Raw genomic sequence first — 12,058 nt, 5'->3', positions numbered from 1 at the left:
TAAAATAATAAATAAGAATTATTCTTGCTGATGTTGACCATTGAGTTGTCATGAAGGATGTTGAGCATACACTTTAATCAAATCCATGAATAATAATCAAATCTGCAAAAATCATGTTTGCAGGCCTCTTAGGGAATGCTAAAGGAATGTGAGATGTGGGGAATCACTGTTTCAACTGAAGATCGGGGATAGATTACATCCCAAGGAATATTACCCATGAAAAATTTGCCACGGTTATGAGCTGCAGCTTGAAATGTGTATTTCCTCAAAAATGTGCCTCAGCAGAATATATCTGAATATTTCCCATGAGGCCCATGATGTTCTTTTCAAAAGATGTCACTACATTTCGTGCCAATTCTGCTGAACAGGATTCTCCCAGATGCGTCATTTCTAAATGAAAAAAGAAAAGAAAAGAAAGATTACACCTTGCAGAAGTGAGCCAGCTTGTTACAAGTTGATTAATGTCTGAGGCATTTGACAGCTGAAGGAAACTCCATAGGAAACGTGAAAAGATGATCATTTACAAAATCAGCCATATCACATCCAGTGTTGTGCTAATTCACAACTGTATTTTCTAAATAAAAGATACCAGTTAGATCCAGACTTGTGTAACTGGACTGAGTCAATACAAGATTGTTTAAATTGTGAGAAGATGGTCTGGCCTATGTTTACCTATGTGGCAACTATACATGTGCCATAGATTCGACTTCCTTTCCCCAGTGTTTTAGGCTACTAGATCAGTGCTACTTACATTGACTGGTAGCAGGTTTCTAAGGTTTTTATATAGTCTTTCCCAGGGTGCATCTATATAGTAGAACTAATCCTAATGCAGTTTAGTAAAGGTAAAAGTTTTCCCCTGACATTGAGTCCAGTCGTGTCTGACTCTGGGGGTTGGTGCTCATCTCCATTTCTAAGTCAAAGAGCTGGCATTGTCCGTAGACTCTGTGCCGTCACACCCAGACACTATAAAGTTAAAACTAAGATGTGCTTCTCTCTTTATCCGGGTGAACTGTGGGTGCCTTACTTAGAAGCCCAGGATTCCCAGCAACTGAGGCCACTCCAGATTTGATCATCAAACAGAATTTTTATTTCTCAAAGTCCTTGGTAGACTTGACACAACTTGTTGAAGTTACAAAAAACAAACAGTCAACTTGTGAAATCATGTTGATGTTCTTTTCTTCCTTTTTCCTTCAGCTGCTGAGTTAACTTCCCCCAATGGTAGAAAAAAATCCTGGGATTCTTTACCCTAGCCCTGAGCTGCTATAATTAGAAAGAGCAGGTCTTTCCCTATCTAAGCTTAAAGCTAGCTTGGGGATGAAGTAATAGAGCCTCTCCCAATGGCAGAGAAATCCTGAGATATTCCTTGCCCCAGCGCTGAGCTGCTATCTTTAGAAAGAGCAGGTCTTCCCCTATCTGAGCTCAGCACCAGTTTCAAAGGCAAGAGGGTAAGTACTCACGATGGCCTGTCCGAGCTGCCTAGCTTGACCACAAGCACATCTGAGGCTTTTTCTAAACTGAAGAAGGCAGGAGAGCTTCTCCAAAAATGGAGATCTCATTCCCAGGGAAAAAGGGCGGTCTCTGGACAAAAGAGATACTTGTTTAAACCAATAACAGCAAAAGGCTTTGCAGGCTGGCTTCTAGCCTCTGTTAATGTTTGACTATTGAGGTGCTGCTAAGACCTTAGCAACCTTGGGGAAAATGCAAAGGGATGCTATTTCATGCAACTAAGGGGCCATGTAAACCAAGCTCCTGGAAGACAGAACAGACACCTCCAAGGTCATGTGGCTGGCATGACTGCATGGAGTGCCATTACTTTTCCACGCATTGATCTACTAACATTTGCATGTTTTCGAACTGATAGGTTGGCAGAAGCTGGGGCTGACAGCGGAAGCTCACACTGCTCCCTAGATTCAAACCCGCGACCTTTAGGTCAACAAGTTTAGGAGTTCAGTGGTTTAACCCACTGCACCACTGGGTTTAACACAACTTAAACTGCCATGGCTCAATACTATGGAATCATGGGTGCTATAATTTGTTGAAGCACCATTACTAAAGACTGTGTTAAAACTACACTTTCCTTGATTCAATAGCATTGAGCCATGGCAATTGAAGTGGTGTCAAACTGCATTAGTTCGACAGAGAACATACACCTGGGGACCTCAAGGGTTGTCTCAGAGACCTTTGCATTCAAAGCATATGCTCTACAACTAAGCTAAAGTTTTAGGACTGATCCTCATAAATCTATAGTCCAATGTGTTTGCCTCAAGGGATTTTACTGTAGGCAATGGACTTGCATTTTTCTATCCATTGCCATTTAGGTGACATAGAAATGTAACAATAGTTCCACATTTTCACTGAGTGCCTGCTGCGAGAGGACTGAATGATGAAGATACACTGCAATTTAATTTCATTCCCAGCAGGTAATAGTAGGCAAAACTCTTCCACTTAGAAGCCTGCCATCAAGACCATGAACATAAATTATATTAAGAGAAGGTATTCTTAAGGGAGTTAAAGATCTTAATTGGTTTGCTTGCATGCAATTTAAAGGCAGATTTAATCAAGATAAGAGAAATGCAGCCGCAGAGGTTAAAGAAAATGAGCTCTGCTGTGTAACGACAATGACCATGTAATTAAATTATGGCTTTTGAAACTAGGGGCAGAATATGAACCTATAAAATATTACATGATAAGCATGGACCACAATTTTAGACACAAAATGCATATGAATATTATTTATTTATTTATTTATTTACGACATTTATATGCCGCCTTTTTCACCCCGAAGGGGACTCAGAGCAGCTTGCAAGATATATATACACACACACACACACACACACACACACACACACAATATATTATACTATTAGCATAGTACAATATCAGTATTATAATTACTATATTGTACTATAGCATTATATTGTAATATTATTCATAATATTATATGTAATATAAAATATATAATTTTAATATTGTATTATTAGTAGTATTATATTGTATTACATTATAATATTATAAATATTATATGTATATATACATTATATTATATTATATTATATTATATTATATTATATTATATTATTAGGGTGGAAATGTGGCCCATATTCTTAAGAAAGCCTGTATAAGGGTATGTAGAGATATGTGGAAGACTTATAAGAAGGTGAAAGGTTACTGGTGTAAGATTAATATGCTAATCATTTTTAAAAGGTAGATATTGCCTGCCGCCTAAAAAAAACTCCTATGAAATCCATAGGATCACCAGAAGTGACTCGAAAGCACATCCACACATATTTATTTCATTGTATTTACTATATTTATATACTGCTTTTCTGCCCCTAAGGGAACTCAATAAAGGCTAAGCCAAATGAAAGCTTTTTGAAAGACTGGAAACCATTTATGGATTTTTTGAGCAATAAGAAATCTAACAATGTAATTATTTGTGGTTATGATTATTAGCATTTAGTTAGATCTGTTATGTTCATTACAGACAGGATTCTCTTTATATGTGTGTGTGTGAGAGAGTGCGCTATGCATTTTAGTCATATTTCTTTATTTTCTTTTTCTCCTCTTTTCCTTCTTTCTGTTGCTTTAGTTTTTCAATGTATATTATTTTGAATGTAAATTAAATGGTTTAGGTAAAAAACCCAATAAAAAAACAAACAAATCAGAACAAGGACTATGGGCATAAATAAGGAACAAGACTTCCTCCTACTTGTTTTTTATGGATTATGATACCTGACTTCCGAATTTTACCTCCCATCCATAGTGGTAACTGTACAAACACATGATATGTACAGATCGGTAAATCTTTGAGGAAAAAAAAACATAATGAGACACATAGGTCCAATTTTCTGGCAATCTCATCAGACAGGTTTGTTTTCAGTGGCATATACTGGTTCCTCTGCAGTTTTGTGACAGAGTCTGACAACTCCCATTCCATGATGTAGAACTACCTCCAGTGGGACTCTGTCACAAAACTGCAGAAGAACTGGCATATGCAGTGGTGGGAGCAACACAGGAGGCTTCCCATGTTGCATTGGGGTCAACAGGAGGAAGCTAGGCAGTGGACACTTCCCTTCATGGAATGAGGTAGGAGGGAAGCCGGGCAATGTGAGGCATGGGGCAATGGCTGCCAGGCTCTGTGGGATTCGGCACAATCCGTGACAATTCCAGTGGCATGTATGAAGAGGTCATTGATACTCAGCAACTAATGTTTCTTAATGACCATGGACATGCCTAGATTTTGTGATCACTTCAATAAAGCCACTTTGGATGGTCGGCCAGAACATCTATTTAGTGCTGGCTCTTGGTTTTGAGGGGTTCTCAGGCAAGATGGATCCAGTGCCCCCTTTAAAATCTATGTGAGGAGAAAGTTGATGCCTTCTTCTCTGACGAAGTTCAGCTCCTCTCAAAGTGCCATCCATTGGCTATCGATGGTTCCCATGCTAGTGGTACTGTGCATTCATTCCATGGTTTTATTCAAAGGAACTAAACAGGGTGCTGAAACTATTTTGAGAGTAGCTTTCAGCACCTTGGACAAGTCTTTTAAATTTAGTTGGTTATTGATGCCAACAACAAAAAAACAACATTTAGCCCTTCCTGAAGACTACAGCATGTCTTCATTTCTGCCCACTGGTGGGAACCTGATCCAATTGACAGTTGCAAATTCTGGAAAGACAATGGCCCTTATTAGCTGTCTCTGTCTGTTGTCTGTTGGCATCTTGGTCCAATGAGGTGTAGAGAAAGAAAACAGGGAGATGAGTAGGATGGAACAGCTTTTACCAGTATATTCCCTCTTGTTCTGTACTAAATCTTTCTATGGAGGGCAGCAGAAAGTGAAGGTCTGGCAGAATGTTCATGAAAATGAACAAAATCTGGCTACCAGTATTAAAAAACTCTAAAATTACAACAGCAAAACAACAGAGAGGAACCAAACAAGGACATCTAATCACCTCTCAACGAAAGTTTGCTCCAGGCACTGCCATGCCATCAAATGCTAATCAAGGTGGTCAGTTGAAACATTCACACCTAGTTCCAACAGACAAGAGCTCTTTGTCCCACCCTGGTCATTCCACAGATATATAGCTCCAACAGAACTCACTACCTCTGAGGATGCTTGCCATAGATTCAGGTGAAATGTCAGGAGAGAATGCCTCTAGAACATGGCCATATAGCCCGAAAAAACCTACAACAACCCATCTGGCAGATGTTTAACCATGCCAGTACATGGAAAGCAGTGTAACTTTTGCTCACTGTAATGGTGGTATATATTTAATTCTGAGGACAGTCATAGTTCAGTGGTACTGCATGCAAATAATTACATGTTCAACCCCAGAATCTCCAAGCAAGGCTATGGGATTGACTACTGACGAGCTGTTACCCATTTGTGTAAACAGTACTGAGCTAGATAGTATAAGACAGTTTCCTATGTTACTTCAAGCCTGTGAAATATTCATGATGTTTTTTTTAAAAATTGTTTTATAGATTGTTGGTTTATTATGGTTACTTGACATGAAGGGTTTTATTTTTTGGAAGCTGCATAGTGAAAAGCTATTAGGTAACACAGAGATACTATGAAAACAAGAAAACAAATCATAAATATGTTACTACAGATGGCCTGCTGGCAGGCTGCCAAGAGTATCGATTTCAAAGGTGCTAGAAATTGGGAAGTCTGCTTGATCAGAAACATATGGTTTTGCTGTTTTAGAGGAAAGAAAGCAACACAGAGGAAAATTTCAAGGTACACATTGTACATAACATAGGCTGTGTTATATGAATGTCACTTCCTTCCTTTCTTTAGAACTTATGATTTTGAAGATACATCCCTTTAAATTGCTCCTTTGTTGATATATTATAGGGGAACACAGGGTAGGGGTCAAAATCAGGGTCTAATCCAGAATGGTTTTCATATATAAAAGTGGTCATATTTATCCTATGGAACAAGTATAATGGAGTTCAAATTTCAATCTCTTGCCAAAAATAACATTTTTGACTAGAAGTGCAGCCCAATGGTGTTCGGGCATTTACTTCCAGTTGGAATTGCTACACTTTCTGGTAAATGTTTGTCATCTTGAGGGAGTTTGAAGGCTTGCAATGTGGTGTGCAAAATGGGAAATCATCACTATTTTATGTGCTTTTCAGATACCATTATAATTCTATGATTCAATTATTACACTGATAGGGAGTGAGTGGGAATCAGATAGGGCTTGGGAGCTACAAAGGAAGATGTATGTGGTGTAGGAGTTGCAATTTCCCCACCTGCAATGTATAGGCACAAACAATTGTTTAGAAAAAAGGTATCGGCACAACACCTAACAATGTAGTCCCATATATGAGGTGATGAAGAAGATATTGTAGATTTTTGTTTGATATTTTCCATCAGTTCCCAACCATAAAGAACTTCTTTTACAGATTAATGTGGTGGTTAAAAATAATATAGTGGCTAACATGGGGAAAGTCCTATTTTGCCAAGCGATGAGGTCTTGGAGGTGACAGCAGTTCTCAAAGGGGAATGTAATCTCTGGCAAGTTCTACCAGGCGGAAGATCACTTTTTCTGAGCATAATGACACTCGTTTCCAAAATGTTCACCACCAAGTGACAAATTGCTTATGAAAATATTGCAGTCTGTTTTAGTAGAGGAACTTGCCCATTGATGAAATCCCAGATCTTCAAGGTACATGGCGGGAATTTAAAACTTTAAACCACTCTTGATAATGCTGATTAATAACAATCAATTATAAAATAAAATGACAGAAAATCCAAATGTGGGTAATGCATTGTGGGAGTGGGATATGTTTCCCAAGTGAACTGGAGGGAAGACTTTCTATCCTATATCTATACACAGGCTTTTGGGAATCCATCCTCTTACCTCAAGAATCCGACCCTCAGGAAAGAACACTACAGTCCAAGTGATCCTTGGGAAGAATCCACTGTAATGCCAGAGGAAAGATTGCAGGTGCCACAGCTCTATTCCCAACAACAGGATGGAAAATAGTCAATTAAGTCTAAGAGCCCTTCTACACTGACCATATAGTATAGTTCAAAACAGACTCAATGCCATGGTGGCCACAAAATGCACACTACCCAAGCATGCTGCAATGTGTAGGTAAGAGTATACCACACATTTTAAAAGTTCCAAGAAAATCCAAGTTCATCAAATAATATGCTGCAACAAATATCAGCATATTCTAGATCTAGGACAAAATTGCTTTGCAAACTGTGCAGCACATTGTAGACACCTGACAGTGCTGAAACTAGAAATGGGGGCTGCTGAAAAATACCCTAGGGTCATGGATAGGGAGCAGGAGCTAATATTCCCTGCAAGGGGTAATTAATTGTCTCCACTATTTACTGTCACTTTGCCTTTTTTTCACCCCTTAGGCCTCTAATGCACTGATGCGCATCTCTCCTGAAAATGTAAAAGAAACCCAACAAAAGCACTTTGAGGTCAGGTTCCATATTCAGTGTAATCCCCAATCCTGGCCTCAAATGGGTTCTAGGCATGGCATTCTGATCATCACCCACACATTGAAACTGGATTATCCCAAAGCAATTCCATGCTGGATTATAGTGTTGTTGCACAAGAGTCCACACTCAGCAAAGATGTATTTTTAATTCTGTAGTTCATTTATGTTATATTGCTTAGTTGATCAACTAAGGGTACATTGTAGGCTTGGGCGGTTTCGTTCGTTAATTTCGTAATTCGTAATTAATTTGTATTTAAATTAGCTTACGATCCAATATTGAGCCATGCAGGACTACTGTGAGGAGTAATTAAAAATCGAAACAATTTTTCCAATTTATTTCGTATTGTTTCGTAATTGTTTCATAATTGGTTCAAAATTGTTTCGAAATTGTTTCGAAATTGTTTCGAAATTGTTTCGTAATTATTTCTGTATGTCTGGTGCAAGTTTTATAGTTGTTGTTTGTTTTATCAGTGATAAAAAGTAAATTATCACAACAACAGTCAACAACAGAGGGAGAGGGAAGCTTCAGAAGTTCCCCCTGTCCCATTTGGAGGGTTTTTTAGCATATTGCGCAATCGCGTCCACCATTAACGAATTGATTCATAATTTTACGAAATTTCGTAAATTTCAAAATTTTTAAAAGGAAAATTTCGGAATTCTTTAAAAAAACGAAACGCAATGGACCCCTAAAAACGAAACGAGTTTAGAAACAAATTTTTCCGTTGTTACCCAAGCCTAGTACATTGGTGGGTTTTTTTTAGAGTTAGGTGTAATCCTTAAATGATTTTGCCATCCATACAAGAACGTTTGGTAATAGTGTTGTGCCTGAGAACAAAAACAAGGACTGTAGGTATGGATTTATAAAGCAAGTGATAATTCAATGACAACAGGAATCCCCTGAACACTATATGCCAAAGTCACCTATTGAAAGAATTCATCACGTCATCCTGTGGAAGAAGTGATAGTTGTTTTAAAATCCCATGTTCACTCCAAAAGCCCATTCCAGATTTAAAAGGGTAAGGTGGATTGACAGGAAACAAATATAAATACACGGAGTAGCAAAAAGAGGTCTAATTGAACAGTTTCATTATACAGTTTTCTTCCTGATCCTACTTATACTTGGAAATAAGGTCCAGCAGTTTCAAATTAAAGTTATTCCTTTGGAAGTGTGTGTAAGCTGACATCAATTAACCACCTACAATTACTAATCAAAGTATGTTGGGCTCTCTTTGCAGACGTCAACCTTGTAGTCATCTCTTGGCTTGAGGGGAAACTGTTTCTGCATTACAGATCTCATGTATAAAGATGACCTGATTTGGAAATGTATACTGTTAGACATGTTTCTATTAAAGAGTGGCATCAAGTTATTTAAAATTGTGGCAGCTGCTTCCCAGGAATGATTAATTATCCTTCTCCATCTGTGCGCCAATTAATGTTCATTTCTGTTATTTTGCACCTCAGTCAGTTACAAGGCTATATCTGGAATTGGCAAGATTTAAATCATTGTATTATCATCAGGATCCAGGAGTGAAGCTGACATGGGTGGGGGCAAAATGAGAATATCATTCCTCAATGAGAATTTTGTTCCCCTGAAACTTTCCTACAGTCACCAGATTTTTGACAATACAGTAACTTAAAATTTCACTTGAGCATTTAGAAATACAATTTGGGAATCCAAAGCTAAGGAACAGCTAAAGTTAATGAGGACATACAAACACAACTTATGTAAATGTTCTAGGTGTGAACGTTTTTCACTGGCTCACGCTCTGCACTGCTAGAAATTTGAGATGCTGGAAAATAGCTTCAAGATGACCATTCCATTATGAGTCTTCCCCATCCCAAAGGCAAAGGGTGAGTAGCAAAACAAAACCTAGTAATTTAGTAAATGTCCACTGCCTTTTCACAATTTAAACCTAAGGTCAGTATAAAGAAGATCTAATAGTACTTCCATAACGTGCTCAGGTTTAGAAAAAGGGACACTTCCATAAATGGGAATGAGACACTAACCTTTCATCACATGGGTCATGCACATATAGGCTGAGCATTCTTTATCCAGAATTTTAAAATCTGAAATGCTCCACAATTGTCTATGGGCCCTTCCACACAGCCATATAACCCAGAATATCAAGGCAGAAAATCCCACAATATCTGCTTGAACTAGGTGGGTTAGTCCACACAGCCATATATCCCAGTTCAAAACAGATAATGTGGGATTTTGTATAGCTACGTAGTAGGGACCTTAATGTAACATTTTGAACATTAAATACATGAAAAGAAACTATGAAAACTGTGAAAAACAGAGTAAACAATTTAAAAAGATAATTTAAGGCTCATAGACATTGAAAACATGTCTTCTTTACATATATTTGAAATACACATTTACATATTTGCTTACTCTTATTTTTCTGCTTCATTTAACCTGTGAGTAAAAAGGTAAAGGTTGTCTCCTGACATTAAGTCCAGTCATCTCTAACTCTGGGGTGCGGTACTTATCTCCATTTCTAAGCCGGCGTTGTCCATAGACAACTCCTAGGTCATGTGGCTGGCATGACTGCATGGAGCGCCGTTACCTTCCTGCTGGAGTGGTACCTATTGATCTGCTCACATTTGCATGTTTTTGAACTGCTAGGTTGGCAGAAGCTAGGGCTGACAGCGGAGGCTCACGCTGCTCTCCAGAATCGAAACTGCAACCTTTCGGTCAACAAGCTGAGCAGCTCAGCGCATTATCCCTCTGCACCACCGGGGGCTCCTAATTTGTGAGTAGTCTTGTGCATTTGTAAAAAATCACTATCCATTTCTGTTTGTTTCATTCGTAAAGCCCCATTTTCATTTTCAAGCGCCTCTCCCGAAAACGAGAGCCTTTCGAATGAGCTTTTTCATCCCAGGTCCAAAAATGCATATTTTTGTCCCATCAGCAGCAATGGGCATGCTTGGCTGAAGGCATTGGCAGGTATGGGTGCTTTCTGGGCTTGCAAGCCACACATGTACTCTCTTTCCAAGGAAAGTGCATGTGTGGCTTGCAGGCCCAAAGTGCCCGCACCTGCCGGGACCTTCAGCCAAGCGCCAAAAATCAGATGACGAAATGGTTACCATTCCCACTTTCCTTTTGTTTCACTGATATTTCCGTACCAGAGGGGGGTGTACCATTTCATGACATCTGAATGAAACTAATGGTATGAAAACACGAATTAAATGGCTGAAATAGGCCTATGACTATTTGTGATTATTTCCTCCTAAGCAATTGTTGATGTTTGGGGGGCCACTGCCCTGCCAGAGTTCGATTTAATGTGTTCATAATACTTGATGGACAAAAGAAGACTTTTAGTGCGCAGGAAAGGCAACAGTTGCATTATCTGTTGACGCCCTTAAGAAACAATCATATAGAAAGGGCCAGGTAGGTTTGTGTTATTTCTGATACTTCTCAAAACAGTATTTGAAAAGTGTTTCTCAAAGAGAAGTTTCGATCCTGTAGGTTATGATTCCATTGGAGTAAAAGGGAGTCATCAAGTACATTAATTAATAAAACCCAGCTTCTGCACTGACAGCTCATATACCTCTTTTACAGACTCTTGTCTAGTGAGAACCAATTAATCCTGATGGGATTTGCACGCTCTCATGTTCTTCAATGCAACATTTCATGATGATGCATTGCAGTGGGAGGAAGCTTGCTGGAAGGTGGAAGGAAAGCCTATCTTTTTTTTTACCAGAGGCAGCCTTCAAAGGAAGCTTTCCCTAGACAGAAAACAACAGTAATAGCCTAAGGCCACACAGGGCTAGAAAACTGCTTTGGGAATAAGTTCATTGAGTCAGGGTAGCTTATTTATTTTATAAGTAAATGTGCACAAAAGTCAGCTAGATGTGTGTATGCCAATGGTGGGTACTTTGTCCCCTTTGGTGATACAGTTACTAAGTACAAGTATTTTCTTCTCACAAAATCGAGTGATCAGCATACCCATAAAGTGTGTTTATGGTTGAGGGAAAGAGTCAAACACAAAGAAGGTAAAATGAGATTGTGGAAAAGTAAAAATCTTCTACAGGTTGAATATCTCTTATTTGAAATGCTTGTCGCCATATAAGTGTTTTGGATTTTAGATTTTTGAAATATTTTGGGGATGTGACTTAAATCTAAACATGAAATTCATGTATGTTTCATATTACACATTATACGAGTTTGAAGGTGATTTTATATAGAATACTTTGATCATTTTGTGCATAATACAAAGGACTTTATCACACCAATTCGGTATTCCACTTTAGTCACATGAACATAAACAACAGTTATATGACCAGGATGAGCACTTTCTGTATTCCACATCCTCAGTAGCATGGGAGCTGTAGTCCACAAACATTTTCAGGGAATATGTTACTTACCTCTATTGTCATTGTTTTATATGCTTATGAACTTGTATATTTATGTGTTGCACTTCTGAGTGCTTTTGTAAGCCACACTGAGTCCCTTCAGGGAGATGGTGGCGGGATATAAATAAAGCATTATTATTATTATTATTATTATTATTATTATCATTATTTAACATAAAACCACAGTATGCCACAGCAAACGAGATCTATATGCTAGATTTCGTATCAAAGCATC

At 38.4% G+C, this 12,058-nt stretch overlaps 1 protein-coding gene across 1 annotated transcript in view; it reads right to left on the bottom strand.

Moving 5' to 3' along the window:
• Nucleotides 1-265: 265 nt before the first annotated feature.
• LOC132779660 (synaptotagmin-like protein 2) overlaps nucleotides 266-12,058 on the bottom strand; it is a 29,638-nt gene continuing 17,845 nt past the window's right edge. The window contains 1 exon segment of the mRNA XM_067470564.1: nucleotides 266-390. Within this exon segment, the coding sequence (XP_067326665.1) occupies nucleotides 266-390 (125 nt within the window).

Source organism: Anolis sagrei, chromosome 6, assembly GCF_037176765.1.
Source record: "Anolis sagrei isolate rAnoSag1 chromosome 6, rAnoSag1.mat, whole genome shotgun sequence".
In the NCBI taxonomy this organism is placed as follows: Eukaryota; Metazoa; Chordata; class Lepidosauria; order Squamata; family Dactyloidae; genus Anolis; species Anolis sagrei.
The sequence above is the reverse complement of the archived record's forward strand: the minus strand, read 5'-3'. Positions and strand labels throughout refer to the sequence as shown.